Below are 18,896 nucleotides of genomic sequence, written 5' to 3' on the forward strand. Positions count from 1 at the left end.
CATTAGTGTAAGAAATTTTACTTACTGAGAAGCTTAGAATCACAGAAGCCATAAGGAGATACTCTCCAGATGTTTAGACAGCCTGTTTTTTAGAAAAGAGTCTCTAATTTTAAATGAAATATTTTAGAAAATTTAAAAATACAAAAAAGTAGACTCTAAGAATCATGCATAGTTCCGCTACCCAAAGTTAATCACTTAATAAGTTAGTATGTTTTCTTTCATTCTTATTTTTATATACAGGTTTGTGATATATTTTTGTAGTTGATTTACTACATATACAATTTTATATTTTAATGTTTCTGTCACTAAACAACTTTCCCCATGTTGCAGATTCTTTATAAAAAATGTTTAATGGCTTAATAATAATTCATTGAGTGATCAAATTCTTGTTTATTCATTCCCTTCTTATATATTTATTTCTGCTTTTACATAATTTTAAAAAGACTGCTAAAGATGAAACTTCTTCTATATTTTTGGTTATTTCTTTAGATTTCCATAGTGGAATTATTAGGTTAAAAGCTGTGAGCATATTGAGGAATCCAAAGGGGTTGAAAATATATAACTTTCTAATCACCCTTTTATGGGACCACTTTTTTTTTTTTTTTAACAAATTGGGTATTTAATAGATTTCGGACAATTAATTAAAATCTTTGTGATCTGATTATTTTTGCAACTTATTAACTGAGGAATTTATTTTTAACCTCCTTTAAGCTCAGCCTTTATTAAGATGTTCATAGAGGATGTGACCCTAACAGGAAAAGATATCCTTAGGCTTGCGTGCTCAGTCTCTTCAGTTGTATCCAACTCTTTGCGACCCTATGGACTGTAGTCCACCAGGCTCCTGTCCATGGGATTCTCCAGGCAAGCACACTGGAGTGGGTTGCCGTGCTCTCTTCCAGGAGATCTTCCTGATCCAGGAATTGAACCCATGTTTCCTGGGGCTCCTGCATTACAGGCAGATTCTTTACTGCTGAGCCATTGGGGAAGCTCCTAAATATCCTTGTACTTTACTTCAATGAACCCTAAAATTCTTTATATGAAAAATTTTATGGTAAATTAAGATATCTAAGCTTGATGAGAAATACTATAGAATGTGTGCCCAAAGCTGCTTCCTTTTTTCAGCTTTCACCAAAATAATTAATAATATGCTGTTTAAACTGTTTTGTGGTAACTGGAAAGGTTTATAAAACATTTATTTTTCCTAAGTGCAATTATTTTTTTCAAAGGAAATTTGTTGTTGTGTAAGGATCAGTATTCTAAAGAGTGCATTTCCTGGTTGATATTTTCCTTAAATTTACATTTATTATTCTTAATATATTATTGGTTTGAATTGGTTTGCTTGTGAGAAATTTTTCACCAAAAGTCCAGACAAATTTCTTAGTTTACCTGCTTATATTTCACTCTTGTGACTGGAAACCTAGGACAATATTTTCTCTCTTAATTATTTTTTTATTATTTTTTTCTCTCTCAATTAATTAATTAAATATCATGGATCAAGCTTATCTCTGTAGAATATGTGTCAGTATATTGAGTTAAGATTATTCAAATATAAGCAATTCCAAGAAGCATAATAGTATAATGTTTATAATTTCTGTCATTTATAGAACAATAATTAATGTATCAGATTTTGGGTTAGCTGAATACTCTCTCCTGATCATGATAACCATGTAGGTTGGTTATATTCTCTTGAAAAATTGAAGACTCAAAGCAAAAGAAACGTTTCCTGAAAATGTCATGGTTAAAAATAGCATTTCTTTTTAAAAAATAGGCCAGTCTTAGCCGCTGTTCTTGTTTTATTGTTTAATTAAACTTTTTCTGCATATGTATTTTGAAAAAGTCAGAAAATCCTCACATTACTAAAATTTACCTGTATTTTAAACTGCAGTAAGACCACTCCGTTTTCATTAAAATTTTCTGTTTATTTGATGTCAAAACTAAGTTGATTTTTGCTTAGGAAAACTTTAAAGGTGCAATTTGAAATTACTTAAGCAATCTGCTTTCAAGCACCTTAAGTATTTTTGAAATTTGTTTGTAGATAAATAGTGAATATGGTAGTCATCTATTCAGTAAAAAAGGATCCTTGTGAAATCTGAACAGTAGTTTGAATGAACCATATTAGTGTCTTTGAGTGCACTTTCTGGATTTTACACTGGCTTCAACTCCATTGGTTTAGTGAAGTTCATAGAATTTAACAAAAAAACAAATCTGAGTTGTTAAAAATTGATACCACTTTCTAGCAGCATTTCCAAAAACAAGAATTCATGGAGAACTCGTGATGTAAATATATTATACCAGGTGCTAGTGAGTTAGACACAATAGGTTGTGGATATTAAGTGGCAATATAATTAGTTATTAGAAAGGATAGAAAGGTAAAATCATGAGAAGGAAAACTTACAAATTCTTCTGGGGTCGGAGGAGGTCGTATCTTATTTTGATGAAAATATCAAAAAAGGCTATATAGAGTTATTAGAATTAAAAATAAATAAATCTGTCACCAATAAAGACCACAGTAGGATATACAACTTCAGTATTAACTATTTCTACAAATATGGAATCCAAGGTGCTCTGTGAGGAAAAAAAAACTTTTACATTTAATTTAATACTTGAGATGCAAAGCAAAAGCTAGAGATCTTGTGTTATTACTGAATTAATGCATTTGCTTTTATGTTCAGCTTTAGATGGTTTTATTTCATACTAAACAAATACAGGTATTTTAAAAGGATCAACAGTCTATGCACTTAAACTGAGTGCTTCCATTGTTCTCTTTTCTAATGTTCACACTAATGATTTTTTTCTGCAGAAACCTGAAAATACCACAAGCCAGCCACCTTCTAACCAGCAAGTTGTAGAGGTGGAGATTCCTCATGTAGGGAAATTTATGATTGAGTCAAAGGAGGGGGGTTATGATGATGAGGTACCTTTATTGTAGCCCTTGGCACTATTTCCACTTGTTTTTTTTTTTTTTTTGCTATTTAAATGCAAGTGCTTTGGGCATGCCTGCACCCTCACACTGTGTCTATTGCCGCATAACATACAGCTTTGCCACCCACAGTCTGAAATTACCTTACCAATTGCTAACAGTATTAAATACTTTGAATTTCAAGTGAAAATTTAACTAGAAAGCTTATGAATTTGGCAAAATAATAATTTTGTATTGCAAGAATTAATTCCTTTGTTCACACACAGAATTTGTTTACCCTCAGGTTGGTAAGTTTTAATTGTTTGTTTAATTAAATAGCAAAAATTTTTTGAGCCCTTAAAATTTTTATTTTCCTTTCCTGTTTTGCTTGAAGTATCAATTATTATACTTTGCCCACTATTTCCTACCAGAATTCCTACAGTCTGATTTGATGTATATTAGTGAATAGATAGGCTTCCCTGGAGGGTCATTTAGTAAAGAATTCGCCTGCAGTGCAGAAGACTGCCTGCAATATAGCAGACTGGGGTTGGTTTTGTTTTTTTTCCCAACCTCTGTGTGACTGAACTGAATAATTCATCAGCATTGCTAAATACCTACCAGTATTTTGTACACTGGGTACCTCATCTTACCTCTTCTTATCACTCCACTGTTAATTCTCATCCACTTAGTTTTCTAACATTATGGAGTCACTTTTGCTTCCTGTCATATGGTTCTTGGGAATCCAGATGAAAATTGCTATTGTCTTGATCCCATCAGATTTTTTCCCCCCTTTACCACTTTTTTCTTAACACTCTTCGATTTTGATCTTTTCCATGTTTGAGAGAAGCCAGTAAAACTGTTTCTGAATAGTAACAACAGAGAAGACAGATCCTGAATTCTATCATTTGTTAGTTATTAATGGCATGGATGAGAACTGAATGTATATTAGTCTTTTTCCAAGTAACTTTTTTTCAGACTGACTTCAAGGTTATAATTAAACTCTTGTATGAGTCACTTTACTTTCATGAGTTAATCACCAAAATCAGAGGTGTCTATTACTGTGCCTCTGTAAGAAAGCATGGTCCGTAAAGAGACTGAGAAGTAGAGTTGTGAGTTAGGAACTGATCAGAAGGATTTTCTGAAGCAAATAGTTAGATACATTCCAGCTATCTGTGTGTGATCCAAAATATGCTATGGGCAGTAGTTTTAGTGAATTAGAGGTAATGGATGCAGTCTCTTGATTGCGCCAATATTATAGCTTCATAGTGTCTTGAGATTTTCATTTTTCAGATATTTTAACATATAAGCATTTAAGAATACAGTCATTCCTCAGTATCTGGGGGGAATGATTCCAGGACCCTCCCTGACCCCAGCAGATACCAAAATCCTCAGAAGCTCAAATCCATTATACAAAATAAACTATTGTGAAAACAAAAAAATACTTAAATATTTAATGCTTAATAGCAGTACATTTTTCTATTTAATCATTTCTATGTTGGTGGTACTTGAAGATTATGGAAACTGGCATGTTGTATTAAAAATATTTTTAAAATGTTAATTTGTTGATTAGGCATCTTAGTGCTTGTTTTAGGGTGAGCCTTCTGTCATTTACAAAAATAGAATTGTGATTAATCATTAACACTATCATTTGTGCAAGTGCTTATGCTATTGGCAGAGTTTTGTGTTTTGTGTGTGTGTGTTTTAATTCATTGGAGTGATAGTTTAGCAGTGCATGTGCCTTGTAATTCTTAAAAATAAGTCATATGGATACAGGGCTGCTGCTTAGATGTTTAGATTGTATGGTTGTACAAGCAGGGGTACCTGGCCTGCTGGCAGAGTGGAGCTGAAATTTAGCTAATGCTGAGCTCCCCAAGCCTTAAAGAAGAAGCATGTTTTTAAATAAAAAGAACATTGATTTTTCTAAATGGTTCTCTTAGAGAGCAGCACATTTTTCTAAATTGTCAAGAAGGTGGTGCCTTTTAAAAAATCCTTCAGTTCAGATGGGATGCCTTTTTGCACTTCGCACAAAGGCACCATGCCAGCTAGCTGTGGCCCTGTATGGAAGATTTTGAGAGATACTTACATGCGTATCAGATCACATTTGCTACCCAAAAAATGTGCAACGTTTTATTTATAGTAAAAAACAAAGGATTTTCAACTTGCATGTAAAGGAATTATTTTGTTTTTGTGATTTTTTTTTTTTTTCTGTGATAACCATTCAAAAGTTCTTACTTTAAATCCCTTATGGCAGATCATGATGACACCGAACATGCAAGGTATTATCATGGCCATAGGTAAATCCCGGAGTGTGTATGACAGGTGTGGCCCTGAAGCAGGGTTCTTTAAGGTACAATGAACATTTTCATTTTATTTATTTTTTTAAGTAACTTCTTAAAATGTTTCATTTCCTTGAATTAAATTTGTTTTCCTATGTAATTTCTCTCTTCCTATCTTAGCCATGACCACCTAATGTTCTGGGGGTTTCTTTTATACGTGAATCTAAGACTGATTATTTTTTTAATTCAGATACTTCAACAAAAACAAAGCATTTTACCCAAGTTACCCTAATAGTACACCTCTGGTTTGTTAGCAGGAGTTTGAATTGTATATATAGTTGAAGCAAATACAGGGTATTGATGAGCAAAAGGATGAGCAGAACTCATCTAGGAACTGAGTACCTGCTTCTGGTAATATCTTTTTTCTCCTCTGGTAATATTATTAGTCAGTGTGGCTTTGATTTTATTATCATTTCATACTAAATTGCTTTCTTCATTTAGTTGTTTCTAAAATAATTCATTCATTTATTATCCTATGTTTCTCCATTATGTTCCTCATAGTTAATTTTAATATCTTAGTTATTTCAAAACATGCAGTCATCAAGCTGATGCATTATTCTGTGACTAGATCTTTCTTCCCTCTTATACCAGATCTTAACAATGTTTTGATAACAGTATTATTTGTTCTTATATGTTTGAAAGATGAAAACACTCCATTTGGTTTTCACTTTCTTTAATGAAAGTCGCTTGTGACCCCATAGACTATACCATCCATGGACTTCTCCAGCCCAGAATATTTGAATGGGTAGCCTATCCCTTTTCCAGGGGATCTTCCCAACTCAGGGATCGAACCCAGGTCTCCCGCTTCGCAGGTAGATTCTTTACCAGCTGAGCCACAAGGGAAGATCAAGTATACTGGAGTGGGTAGCCTATCCCTTCTCCAGCGGATCTTGCCAGCGGTCTCCTGCATTGCAGGCGGTTTCTTAACCAACTGAGCTATCAGCAAAGCCCAACTTTCTTTAGGTTAATCAAAAATAATCAACTTTTTTTCACTCCTCCCTCCCCTTTAGTGTTTGTTATTTACAAAAAAAAAACAACACAACTTTATTGAGGTATAGTTCACGTCAGCAAGCCATGTAAGTTATATGTTCCCTTTCTTCACATTTACAATTTAAAAATTTCCCTTTTCTATACTCGACCACCTTTCAACTAGATCTTTAAGAAACTTCTTTTTAGTATTTCTTTCAGTGTATAGTACAAACAAAGGCCTTGTTAATAGCAAACTTAGATCAGTAAATACTTTAGACGGGTTAGAATTAGAGTGACCAAGCATCCTGGTATGCCTGGGACTGAAGGATTTCCTGGGATACAGGACTTTAGTGCTAAACGATTAGAGTTCTGGCAAACTAGTCCTAAGATGAGTTGTTTGCTCTGTTAAGATCCCATGAGAGAGTTTGAAAACTACTTTACCATAAAAAGAAAGAAAAACAACTTTTATGTTTAAAAAGTCTAGCCTTATCCCCGGGTAACCTACATTTCTTTTCTTAAAAATCACTAAATACATGTCTTCTAAAATGTTCATCTACTTTGTGGAAGAGTTATCTGTCCTTTACACTACCACTGTCATTTTTGGTCACGTTTGGGTATCTTTATATTGAACTGGAAGCTTTGCTTTTATTAATACATAGATACTTTCAAAGAGCCAACTATTAATACATACTATAAACAACAGTAATCACACTGTGTCCCCCCCACCCCCAATCAGTGATAACACTTTTCAATTATTTCATCAAATCCTTTTGGTTTTAATTCTTTAAGAAGGATGCTTGTGATTTTGTGATTCTTAGTTTACCTATTTCCTGTTGAATTCCCAACCATGGAATGTGATTGACAAGCTCTCTTTATTCTCCTGCCCTATATACACACATTAACACATACAATTTTTATCCCTACATCAACAAACAGAATTTTATCATTTGATTAAATCAGAATTCTCAGCTTGTACTGTTACTTTTTGTATGCTACTTAGGGTTGAACTAAGTGATAAACATCATTTTACTTTTTCCCCCCTCAGTTTTCATTTTCTTTGGAATTAGTTGGTTGTTGTTGTATTTTGCTTAGTTTTTTGCTCTGTTCTTCATTAGTTCTTTTGTGTGTTTTGTTGTTGTTGTTGCTTTGTTTTGTTTTTTTTGTAGAAGGCTATTCTGGAGCTTTATGACCTGCTCCAGTCTGCATTGGTTTTCCACTCTTCTTCGTATGTAACTAGTATCTTGAGATCTTTCACTGTCACTTTCAGGATGGCCTTTGCATCTTGCTCTTTGTGTATTTTCTGTATCTCATATATTTGTTTTTAAACTTCCCTGCCGATTCTGATGTAGCGGAAAATCTCTAAAGTTTATTATTTCTGTACATTTCCATCTATCTGTAATTGAGGAATATGTATGTTTTTTATACATACATAATATAGGGATATGTTTATATTTACAATATATTTATATACAAAAATATATATAATTATAGGAATATATAAAATATATTTTATATATTATATACTTATATATAATATATATAAATATATATAGGAATGTATTTATAATTAATGTATATTTTTTGTATAGGTAAATGATTAGCATTTTGAAAATTCTGGCTGATAATATAAAATTAAAATAACATACAAAATGCAGTCACTCAGTAATAATAGTGGTGTCTTAAAACTAATAACAACTGTCTCTCCTGCTGCCCTGTTGTAACTACTTCTAATATTTGTATATCCTTTCTGATATTTTTGTTTTGTTTGTAAAGACATGCATAGAGAATTTTTTTAACTTTTACTATTCATATTATTTTTTAATTATTCATATTTTATAACTCAGAAACATATTGTGAGTATTCTTAAGCCAATATATCTACCACATTATCTATACCACTTGAATTTAGTATTCTATGGTATAGATGTACGCTCATTTATTATATATTACTCTTTCTTTGGATATACGTCATATATTTTTTCCCCATCTGCCATTTTTGTTTGAATTTAGTCTATCGTACCTTTTTCTATAAAGCAGTTTTTAAAATACTGTGGTATCTATACTATCTTTCCTCTCTTTTCTGAATTCTGGAGTTTCATCGCTATTCAAAAAGTCATCTTCAACAAAGGTATTATAAATTTTCTATAGTTTTTCTTAAAACATTGTTTTTAATAAATTTTTATTTTATAAATTCAAAAATACCCTATTTACATTTAACTGTAGCATTTTATTTGGGCTTTCTGCATTCTATATTAAATATAAAATTGCTATATGTTTTTATTTGGGGACTGTCGTCCCAGGTTTGCAGTTATACTTGTTAAATTCCTTTACTGTCCTGTTTTCTTTAACTCTAGTGTAATTTACAGAAGAATTAACTGTTCCTTAAGAGTAAACTAGAACTCACTTGTAATATAACCATATGAGCTTGGCCTCTTTTTTTGGCTGTAGATCTTTTGACAGACTTTTTGATTCCTTTTACAGCAATTGATCTGTTTAATTGTTCTGTACATTCTTGACATTTGATTCTAATCATTGCTGACATTCAGTATTAAATCACAAAATATGTATATAGCACAGAATCTAACATATGACGATTGCTTCTGTCTTCCTATGTTCCCTAAATTAGATATAGTATAGTTTTAATTTTCTTTCTTTATAAGGCTTGGTTTATGATAAATTAAGATAAAGAGTTTTTTTGTTGCTTTTTTTTTTCTTTTTTAATATTTATTCTGTCCTGTCATAGTACTAAAGAAAAATCTTTGTTGGATTTATTTTGTATTAGCTTTTTTACTGTGAGAAGATGTTTTTCAACTCTGTGCATATTTAAGTACTTCTAAATATAGATTTCCTTATGCATTATAATTAAAACAATTTTTTAAATGTTATATTTGTTTGCTAGTTGAAAAACCATGTGATGAAAATGTTACCTTTGTTACTGATAAAAAGATCAGTTGGTCATTGAAACTTACATCTTGCTGGGTAAGTGGCCTTGATAAGGCTTAACTTCTGAATTAGGAAGGGTTAGCAATCCAGTCAGTCGCAGTTACTATTTCAACCACAGGCCCTCCCACATTGGGGTCTGCCTCTATAAACCGAATACTAAAGAGTTATTGGGCAGGCAGATCTGGAAAAATAAGTGAGAAAAGACACTTAGGTAAGTCCTTCTCCCAAGATGACTTTGTTATGGTTGGTTTTCACTGTTAACAGAAAGTCCCCAAATCATAGTGGCTTAAAGACAGAAGTTTCTGTCATGTAAAAACAAAATCCAGAGAAAGGCAATACAAGGCTACTATGATGAGCAAAAAAAAATAAAAGCCAGAAGGAAAGGAAAGGAATAATATTCTCAAAGTACTAGTTACTTGTATGTGTATGTATGGGAGTGGGAGGGGTCATGTCATAATTAAAATCGTTGGATTAGTATTATTTTTTTCATTTACTTTCAGATATATTAAGTTTTCTTTTATGTATATTTTTTGTTTATACCTATTAAAGTGCCCTTAGGATTTTAATGAAGCAATAGCACTACTATATTATGAAACTTTTTTTCCTTACTGGCTATTTCATTGCCTCCTAACAATTGTTCCCAGTTGATATAACTTTATCAGTTTGCTTTTTCTTTTTAAATTCCTGTTATTATTACTTCTCTGTTTATTAAGTAGTTATGAAAATATATTTACTAAACTATAAAACTTGCTGAATAGTACACAGTTCATGAGTTTACAGCCCAGTAAATTATCACAGAGTACACATACTCATGTAACTACCTACCAGGTCAAGAAATAGAACATTATAATACTCCAGAAACTACCCTTGTTTATCCTTCCTGTGAACTACACTCTTCCCCTATCCAAAAGTAGATGTTATCTGAACTTCTAACAATGTAAGTAAGTTTTCTTGTTGTACTTTATATACCTGGAGTCTTTTACTGTAGGTCCATTGTGTCGGGCTGCTTTTACTCAGGAAAAGGCAATGGCACCCCACTCCAGTATTCTTTTGCCTTGAAAATCCCATGGACAGAGGAGCCTAGCAGGCTTCAGTCCATGGGGTCGCTGAGCTGGACACGACTCAGCGACTTCACTTTCACTTTTCACTTTCATGCTTTGGGGAAGGAAATGGCAACCCACTCCAGTGTTCTTGCCTGGAGAATCCCAGGCGGGGGAGCCTGGTGGGCTACTGTTTATGGGGTTCACAGAGTCGGACATGACTGAAGTGACTTAGCAGCAGCTTTTACTCAATAATATGTTTGGAGCTTCATATGTATTATTGAATATAGTTAGAATTTGTTCATTCTCTTAATGGTATTTCATTGTATAACTACACTGTTTTTGTCCCATTCTGCTGATGGGCATATTCAAAAGGTATTTATTATGTGCTTATATCAAAGTATTGATATCAAGGTACTAGTGAATATAGCTGGGGAAATGATGGACTAAGTTTCTGCCTTAATGTAGCTTATTTTCTAGGAGAAAGCAAATACTAATTAGAGTTATAATCAGTATGATATAGTAGCATTTTGACACGGAAGAAAAACATATAATGGAAAATCAGAGATGTTATCTAGAGGACTTCTTAGAGAAAATGATGTTTAAACTAGTAAAATACACATATATCAAAACATAGAATGTAAACATTTCTCTCACTTTTTTTTTCTTTTTATTTTTTTATTGAAGGACAATTGCTTTACAGAATTTTGTTTTTTTTCTGTCAAACCTCAACATGAATCAGCCATAGTTATACATATATCCCCTCTCTTTTGAACCTCCCTCCCATCTCCCTCCTCATCCCAACCCTCTAAGTTGCTACAGAGACCCTGTTTGAGTTTCCTGAGCCATACAGCAAATTCCCCTTGGCGATATTTTACATATGGTAATGTAAGTTTCCATGTTACTGTTTTCATACAGCTCACCTTCTCCTCCTCTCTCCCCATGTCCATAAGTCTATTCTCTATGTCTGTTTCTCCATTAATGCCCTGTAAATAAATTCTTCAGTACAATTTTTTTAGATTCTGTATATGTGTGTTAGAATACAGTATTTATCTTTCTCTTTCTGACTCACTTCACTCGGTATAATAGGTTCTAGGTTCATCCACCTCTTCAGAACTGACTCAAATGCCGAGTAATATCCCATTATGTATATGTACCACAACTTTTTTATCCAGTCATCTGTCGAGGGACATCTAGGTTGCTCCCATGTTCTAACTGTTGTAAATCGTGCTGCAGTGAACAATGGGATACATGTGTCTTTTTCAATTTTAGTTTCCTTAGGGTATATGCCTAGGAGTAAGATTGCTGGGTCATATGGTGGTTTATTCCTAGTTTTTTAAGGAGTCTCCATACCGTCTTCCATAGTGGCTGTATCAGTTTAAATTCCCACCAACAGTGTAAGAGTGTTCCCTTTTCTCCACACCCTCTCCAGCATTTATTGTTTGTAGATTTTTTGATGATGGCCATTCTGACCACGTGAGGTGATATCTAATTGTGGTTTTGATGTGCATTTCTCTAATAATGAGCAATGTTGAGCATCTTTTCATGTGTTTGTTAGCCATCTGTATGTCTTCTTTTGAGAAATGTCTGTTTAGGTCTTTTTCCCACTTTTTAATTGGGTTGTTTGTTTTCCTGGCATTGAGTTGTATGAGCTGCTTGTATATTTTGGAAATAATCCTTTGTCGGTTGTTTCATTTGCTATTATTTTCTCCCATTCTGAGGGTTGTCTTTTCACCTTGCTTATAGTTCCCTTTGCTGTGCAAAAGCTTTTATGTTTAATCAGGTCCCACTTGTTTTCTTTCATTTTTATTTCCATTGCTCTAGGAAGTGGGTCATACAGCATCTTGCTTTCATTTATGTCATTGAGTGTTCTCCCTATGTTTTCCTCTAAGAGTTTTACAGTTTCTGGTTTTAGGTTTAGATCTTTAAACCATTTTGAGTTGATCTTTGTATATGGTGTTAGTTCTGTTAGTTTAGTCACTCATTCGTGTCCAACTCTTTGCGACCCCATGAACCGCAGCACGCCATGCCTCCCAATCCATCACCAACTCCCGGAGTTTACCCAGACTCACGTCCGTTGAGTCGGTGATGCCATCTAACCATCTAATCCTCTGTCGTCCCCCTCTCCTGCCTTCAATCTTTCCCAACATCAGATCTTGTCAAATGAGTCAGCTCTTCGCATGAGGTGGCCAAAATACTGGAGTTTCAGCTTCAACATCAATGAACACGCAGGACTGATTTCCCTTAGGATGGACTGGTTGGATCTCCTTGCAGTCCAAGGGACTCTCAAGAGTCTTCTCCAACACCACAGTACAAAAGCATCAATTCTTCTGTGCTCAGCCCTCTTTATAGCCCAACTGTCACATCCATACATAACCACTGGAAAAACCATAGCCTTAACTAGATGGACCTTTGTTGACAGAGTAATGTCTCTGCTTCTAGGTTGGTCATAACTTTCCTTCCAAGGAGTAAGTGTCTTTTAATTTCATGGCTGCAATCACCATCTGCAGTGATTTTAGAGCCCCAAAAAATAAAGTCTACTACTGTTTCCCCATCTATTTGCCATGAAGTGATGGGACCAGATGCCATGATCTTAGTTTTCTGAATGTTGAGCTTTAAGCCAACTTTTTCACTCTCCTCTTTCACTTTCATCAAGAGACTCTTTAGTTCTTCTTCGCTTTCTGCCATAAGAGTGGTGTCATCTGCATATCTGAGGTTATTGATATTTCTCCCAGCAATCCTGATTCCAGCTTGTGCTTCCTCCAGCCCAGCGTTTCTCATGATGTACTCTGCATATAAGTTAAATAAGCAGGGTGACAATATACAGCCTTGACGGACTCCTTTTCCTATTTGGAACCAGTCTGTTGTTCCATGTCCAGTTCTAACTGTTGCTTCCTAACCTGCATACAGGTTTCTCAAGAGGCAGGTCAGGTGGTCTGGTATTCCCATCTCTTTCAGAATTTTCCAGAGTTTATTGTGATCCACACAGTCAAAGGCTTTGGCATAGTCAATAAAGCAGTAATAGATGTTTTTCTGGAACTCTCTTGCTTTTTCGATGATCCAGCAGATGTTGGCAAATTGATACCTGGTTCCTCCGCCTTTTCTAAAACCAGCTTGAACATCTGGAAGTTCACGGTTCACGTATTGCTGAAGCCTGGCTTGTAGGATTTTGAGCATTACTTTACTAGCATGTCGGAGAAGGCAATGGCACCCCACTCCAGTACTCTTGTCTGGAAAATCCCATGGGTGGAGGAGCCTGGTAGGCTGCAGACCCATGGGGTCGCTAGGAGTCGGACATGACTGAGCGACTTCACTTTCACTTTTCCCTTTCATGCACTGGAGAAGGAAATGGCAACCCACTCCAGTATTCTTGCCTGGAGAATCCCAGGGACGACGGAGCCTGGTGGGCTGCCGTCTATGGGGTCACACAGAGTCGGACACGACTGAAGCGACTTAGCAGCAGTAGCAGTTACTAGCATGTGAGATGAGTGCAATTGTGTGGTAGTTTGAGCATTCTTTGGCATTGCCTTTCTTTGGGATTGGAATGAAAACTGACCTTTTCCAGCCCTGTGGCCACTGCTGAGTTTTCCAAATTTGCTGGCATATTGAGTGCAGCACTTTCACAGCATCATCTTTGAGATTTGAAATAGGAATTCCAGTTGTATTCCAGGCAGTATTCCTGCCTTCGTAGTGATGCTTCCTAAGGCCCACTTGACTTCACATTCCAGGATGTCTGGCTTTAGGTGAGTGTTCACACCATCATGATTATCTGGGTCGTGAAGATCTTTTTTGTATAGTTCTTCTGTGTATTCTTGCCGCCTCTTCTTAATATCTTCTGCTTCTGTTAGGTCCATACCATTTCTGTCCTTACTGAGCCCATCTTTACATGAAATGTTCCCTTTGTATCTCTAATTTTCTTGAAGAGATCTCTAGTCTTTCCCAGTCTGTTGTTTTCCTCTATTTTTTTGCACTGATCGCTGAGGAAGGCTTTCTTATCTCTCCTTGCTATTCTTTGGAACTCTGCATTCAAATGGGTATACCTTTTCTTTTCTCCTTTGCTTTTCACTTCTCTTATTTTGACAGCTATTTGTAAGGCCTCCTCAGACAGCCATTTTGCCTTTTTGCATTTCTTTTTCTTGGGGATGATCTTGATTCCTGTCTCCTGTACAGTGTCATCAACCTCCGTCCGTAGTTCATCAGGCACTGTCTATCAGATCTAGTCCCTTAAATCTATTTCTCTCTTCCACTGTATAATCATAAGGGATTTGATTTAGGTCATACCTGAATTAGAAAGTGTTCTAATTTCATTCTTTTATATGTAGCTGTCCAGTTTCCCCAGCTCCATTTATTGGAGAGGCTGTCTTTGCCTCATTGTATATTCTTGCCTCCTTTGTCAAAAATAAGGTACCCATAGGTGCATGGGTTTATTTATGGGCTTTCTTCCTTGTTCCATTGGTCTATATTTCTTTTTTTGTGCCAGTACCACACTGTCTTGATGACTGTAGCTTTGTAGTATAATGTGAATTCAGGAAGGTTGATTTCTTCCAGCTCCATTCTTCTTTCTCAAGACTGCTTTGGCTGTTCAGGGTCTTTTGTGTTTCCATATGAATTGTGAAATTTTTTGTTCTAGTTTTGGGAAAAATGCCATTGGTAATTTGATAGGAATTGAATCTGTAGATTGCATTCGGTAGTATAGTCTTTTTCACAATATTGATTCTTCCTACCCAGGAACATGGAATATCTCTCCATATGTTTATGTCATCTTTGATTTCTTTCATCAGTGTCTTATAATTTTCTGTGTACAGTTCTTTTGTCTCCTTAGGTAAGTTTATTCCTAGATATTTAATTTTTTTTGTTGCAGTGGTGAATGGGATTGATTGCTTAATTTCTCTTTCTGATTTTTCATTGTTAGTATATAGAAATGGATGTGTTTTCTGTGTATTGATTTTGTATCCTGCAACTTTGCTAAATTCACTGATTAGCTCTAGTAAATTCTGATACTATCTTTAGGGTTTTCTATGTACAGAATCATGTCATCTGCAATAGTGAGAGGTTTGCTTTTTCTTTGCTGATCTGGAATCCTTTTATTTCTTTTTCTTCTCTGATTGCTGTAGCTAGGACTTCCAGAACTATGTTGAATAATAGTGCTGACAGTGGACACCCTTGTCTTGTTCCTGATCTTAGGGGGAATGCTTTCAGTTTTTCACCATTGAGAGTAATGTCTGCTGTAGGCTTATCATGTATCGCCTTTACTGTGTTGAGGTAGGTTCCTTCTGTGCCCATTTTTTGAGGAGTTTTAATCATAAATGGGTGCTGAATTTTGTCAAAGGCTTTTTCTGCATCTATTGAGAGTATCATGTGGTTTTGATCTTTCAGTTTGTTAATACCGTGTATCACATTGATTGATTTGCGTATAGTGAAGAATCCTTGCATCCCTGGAATAAACCCAGCTTAATCATTGGCGTGGGAGCTTTTTGATGTGTTGCTGAATTCAGTTTGCTAAAATTTTGCTGAGGATTTTTGCATCTGTGTACATCACTGATATTGGCCTATAGTTTTCTTTTTTTGTGTTGTCTTTGTCTGGTTTTGGTGTCATAGTGATGGTGGCCTCATAGAATGAGTTTGGAAGTGTTCCTTCCTCTGCAGTTTTTTGAAAGAGTTTTAGAAGGATAGACATTAGCTATTCTCTAAGTGTTTGATAGAATTCCTTGTGAAGCCATCTGGCCCTGGGCTTTTGTCTTTTGGGAGATTTTTGATTACAGCTTCCATTTCAGTGCTTGTAATTGCGTTGTACATCATTTCTATTTCTTCCTGGTGCAGTCCTGGAAGACTGAACTTTTCTAAGTATCTGTCCATTTCTTCCAGGTTATCCATTTTATTGCCATACAGTTGTTCATAATAGTCTCTTATAATCCTTTGTATGTTTGCATTGTCTGTTGTAACCTCTCCTTTTTCATTTCTAATTTTGTTGATTTGATTCTTCTCTCTTTTTTCTTGATGAGTCGGGCTAAAGGTTTGTCAATTTTGTTTATCTTCTCAAATAACCAGCCTTTAGTTTTATTAATCCTTACTATTGTTTCTTTCATTTCTTTTTCATTTATTTCTGCTCAGATCTTTATAATTTCTTTCCTTCTGTTAATTTTGTGGGGTTTTTTTGTTGTTGTTCTTCTTCTTCTTTTTCCAGTTGTTTTAGGTGTAAAGTTAGGTTGTCTATTCGATGTTTTTCTTGTTTCTTGAGGTAGGATTGTATTGCTATAAACTTCCCTCTTAGGACTGCTTTTGCTGTACCCCATAGGTTTGAGTTGTGTTTTCATTGTCATTTGCTTCTAGAAATTTTTTGATTTTCCTTTTGATTTCTTCAGTAACCTGTTGGTTATTTAGAAATGCATTTTTTAATCTCCATGTGTTTGTGTTTCTTACAGTTTTTTTCTAGTAATTGATATCTAGTCTCATAGCATTGTGGTCAGAGAAGATGCTTGATATGATTTCATTTTTTTTTTTCAATTTGATTTGTGACCCAAGATGTGGTCTATCCTGGAGAATGTTCCATGTGCACTTGAGAAGAGGTGTATTGTTCTGCATTTGGATGGAATGTCCTGAAAATATCAATGAGATCCATCTTATCTAATGTATCACTTAAGACTTGTGTTTCCTTATTAATTTTCTGTTTTGATGTTCTGTCCATTGGTGTCAGTGGGGTGTTAAAGTCTCCAACTATTATTGTGTTACTGTCAGTTTCTCCTTTTATATCTGTTAGTGTTTGTCTTATGTATTGAGGTACCCCTATGTTGGGTGCATATATATTTACAATTGTTATGTCTTCTTCTTGGATTGGTCCCTTGATGATTACGTAGTGTCCTTCTTTATCTCTTGTAATACTCTTTATTTTAAGGTCTATTTTGTCTGATATGAGGATTGCTACTCCAGCTTTCTTTTGCTTCCCGTTTGCTTGGAATGTAGTTTTCCATCTTCTCACTTTCAGTCTGTATTTGTCTTTAGATCTGAAGTGGGTTTCTTGTAGACAGCATGTATATGGGTCTTGTTTTTGTATCCATTCAGCCAGTCTGTGTCTTTCAGTTGGAACATTTAATCCATTTACATTTAAAGTAATTATTGATGTCTATGTTCCTATTACCATTTTCTTATTTGTTTGGGGTTGATTTTGTAGATCTTTTTCTTCTCTTGTATTTCTTGACTATATAAGTCCCTTTAACATTTGTTGTAAAGATGGCTTGGTGGTGCTGAATTCTCTTAATTTTTGCTTGTCTGAAAAGCTTTTTATTTCTCCATCAATTTTGAATGAAATCCTTGCCAGGTACACTAATCTTGGTTGTAGATTTTTCCCTTTCAGTACTTTAAATATATCCTGCCATTCCCTTCTGGCCTGTAGAGTTTTTTTCTGAAAGATCAGCTGCTAAGCCTATGGGGTTTCCCTTGTATGTTACTTGTTGCTTCCTCCTTGCTGCTTTTAATATTCTTTCTTTGTGTTTAGTCTTTGTTAGTTTGATTAGTATGTGTCTTGGTGTGTTTCTTCATGGGTTTATCCTGTATGGGGCTCTTTATGCCTCTTGGACTTGATTGACTATTTCCTTTTCCATGTTGGGGAAATTTTCAACTATATTCTTCTTCAAAAATTTTCTCATACCCTTTCTTTTTCACTTCTTCTTCTGGGACCCCTATAATTCGAATGTTGGTGTGTTTGATATTGTTCCAGAGGTCTCTGAGACTATCCTCAGTTCTTTTCATTCTTTTTACTTTATTCTGCTCTTCAGAAGTTATTTCTGCCATTTTATCTTCCAGCTCACTGATTCGTTCTGCTTCAGATATTCTGCTATTGATTCCTTCTAGAGTATTTCTAATTTCGGTAACAGTGTTGTCTGTATGATTATTCTTTAATTCTTCTAGGCCTTTGTTAATTGATTCTTGTATTTTCTCCATTTTCTTTTCAAGGTTTTTGATCATTTTTACTGTCATTATTCTGAATTCTTTTTCATGTAGTTTGCCTATTTCCTCTTCATTTATTTGGACTTCTATGTTTCTGGTTTGTTCCTTCATTTGTGTAGTATTTCTCTACTTTTTCATTTTTTTTTTTTTTTTTAACTTACTGTGTTTGAGGTCTCCTTTTCCCAGGCTTCAAGGTTGAATTCTTCCTTTTGGTTTGTTTCCTCCTAGGTTGTGTAAGCTTCATGTAGGATGATATTTGTGCTGTGTGTGTTTGTTTTTCCTCTGATGGGCAAGGCTGAGTGAGGTGATAATCCTGTCTGCTGATGATTGGGTTTGTATTTTTGTTTTGTTTGTTGTTTAGATGAGGCATCCTACACAGGTTGCTACTGGTGGTTGGGTGGTGCTGGGTCTTGTATTCAAGTGGTTTCCTTTGTGTGAATTCTCACTATTTGACACTCCCTAGGGTTAGTTCTCTGTTAGTCTAGGGTCTTGGAGTCAGAGCTCCCACTCCAAAGGCTCACGGCATGTTCTCTGGTCAGGAACGAAGATTCCACAAGTGGTTTGTTATAGCATTAAGTGAGATTAAAACAAATAACAAAAAAATGAGAAAACAAAGATGAACCCCAAATGGCAGTTACAAAGTTAGGCAAATAATAATTAAAATAATGGTATATACACATATACACCCGTGAGCAAAGTCAAAACAGTCCAACGTAAATCAAGTACAATAGATTTACCTGGCGAACAAAGGAAATCAAAAATTATA

General features: G+C 34.9%; 1 protein-coding gene across 50 annotated transcripts in view; it reads left to right on the forward strand.

Moving 5' to 3' along the window:
• The window catches only part of USP25 (ubiquitin specific peptidase 25), a 153,066-nt gene that overhangs the window by 109,575 nt on the left and 24,595 nt on the right, over positions 1-18,896 (forward strand). For 19 of the 50 annotated variants that reach the window (XR_014077593.1, XM_081572657.1, XM_081572631.1 and 16 more), the window contains 2 exons: positions 2,801-2,914; positions 5,151-5,246. The exons of 29 other annotated variants lie outside the window; for them this stretch is intronic. Coding sequence is in view for 20 of the 21 variants with exons in the window: in XM_081572657.1 (XP_081428783.1) it covers positions 2,801-2,914; positions 5,151-5,246 (210 nt within the window). In the remaining variant the exon portion in view is untranslated. The remainder of the gene's footprint in view (positions 1-2,800; positions 2,915-5,150; positions 5,247-18,896) is intronic. 2 more of the 50 variants (XM_081572623.1, XM_081572626.1) reach the window with 1 other exon arrangement.

This window comes from Giraffa tippelskirchi, chromosome 2 (assembly GCF_054371585.1).
Source record: "Giraffa tippelskirchi isolate mGirTip1 chromosome 2, T2T-mGirTip1v1.2.pri, whole genome shotgun sequence".
Lineage (NCBI taxonomy): Eukaryota > Metazoa > Chordata > Mammalia > Artiodactyla > Giraffidae > Giraffa > Giraffa tippelskirchi.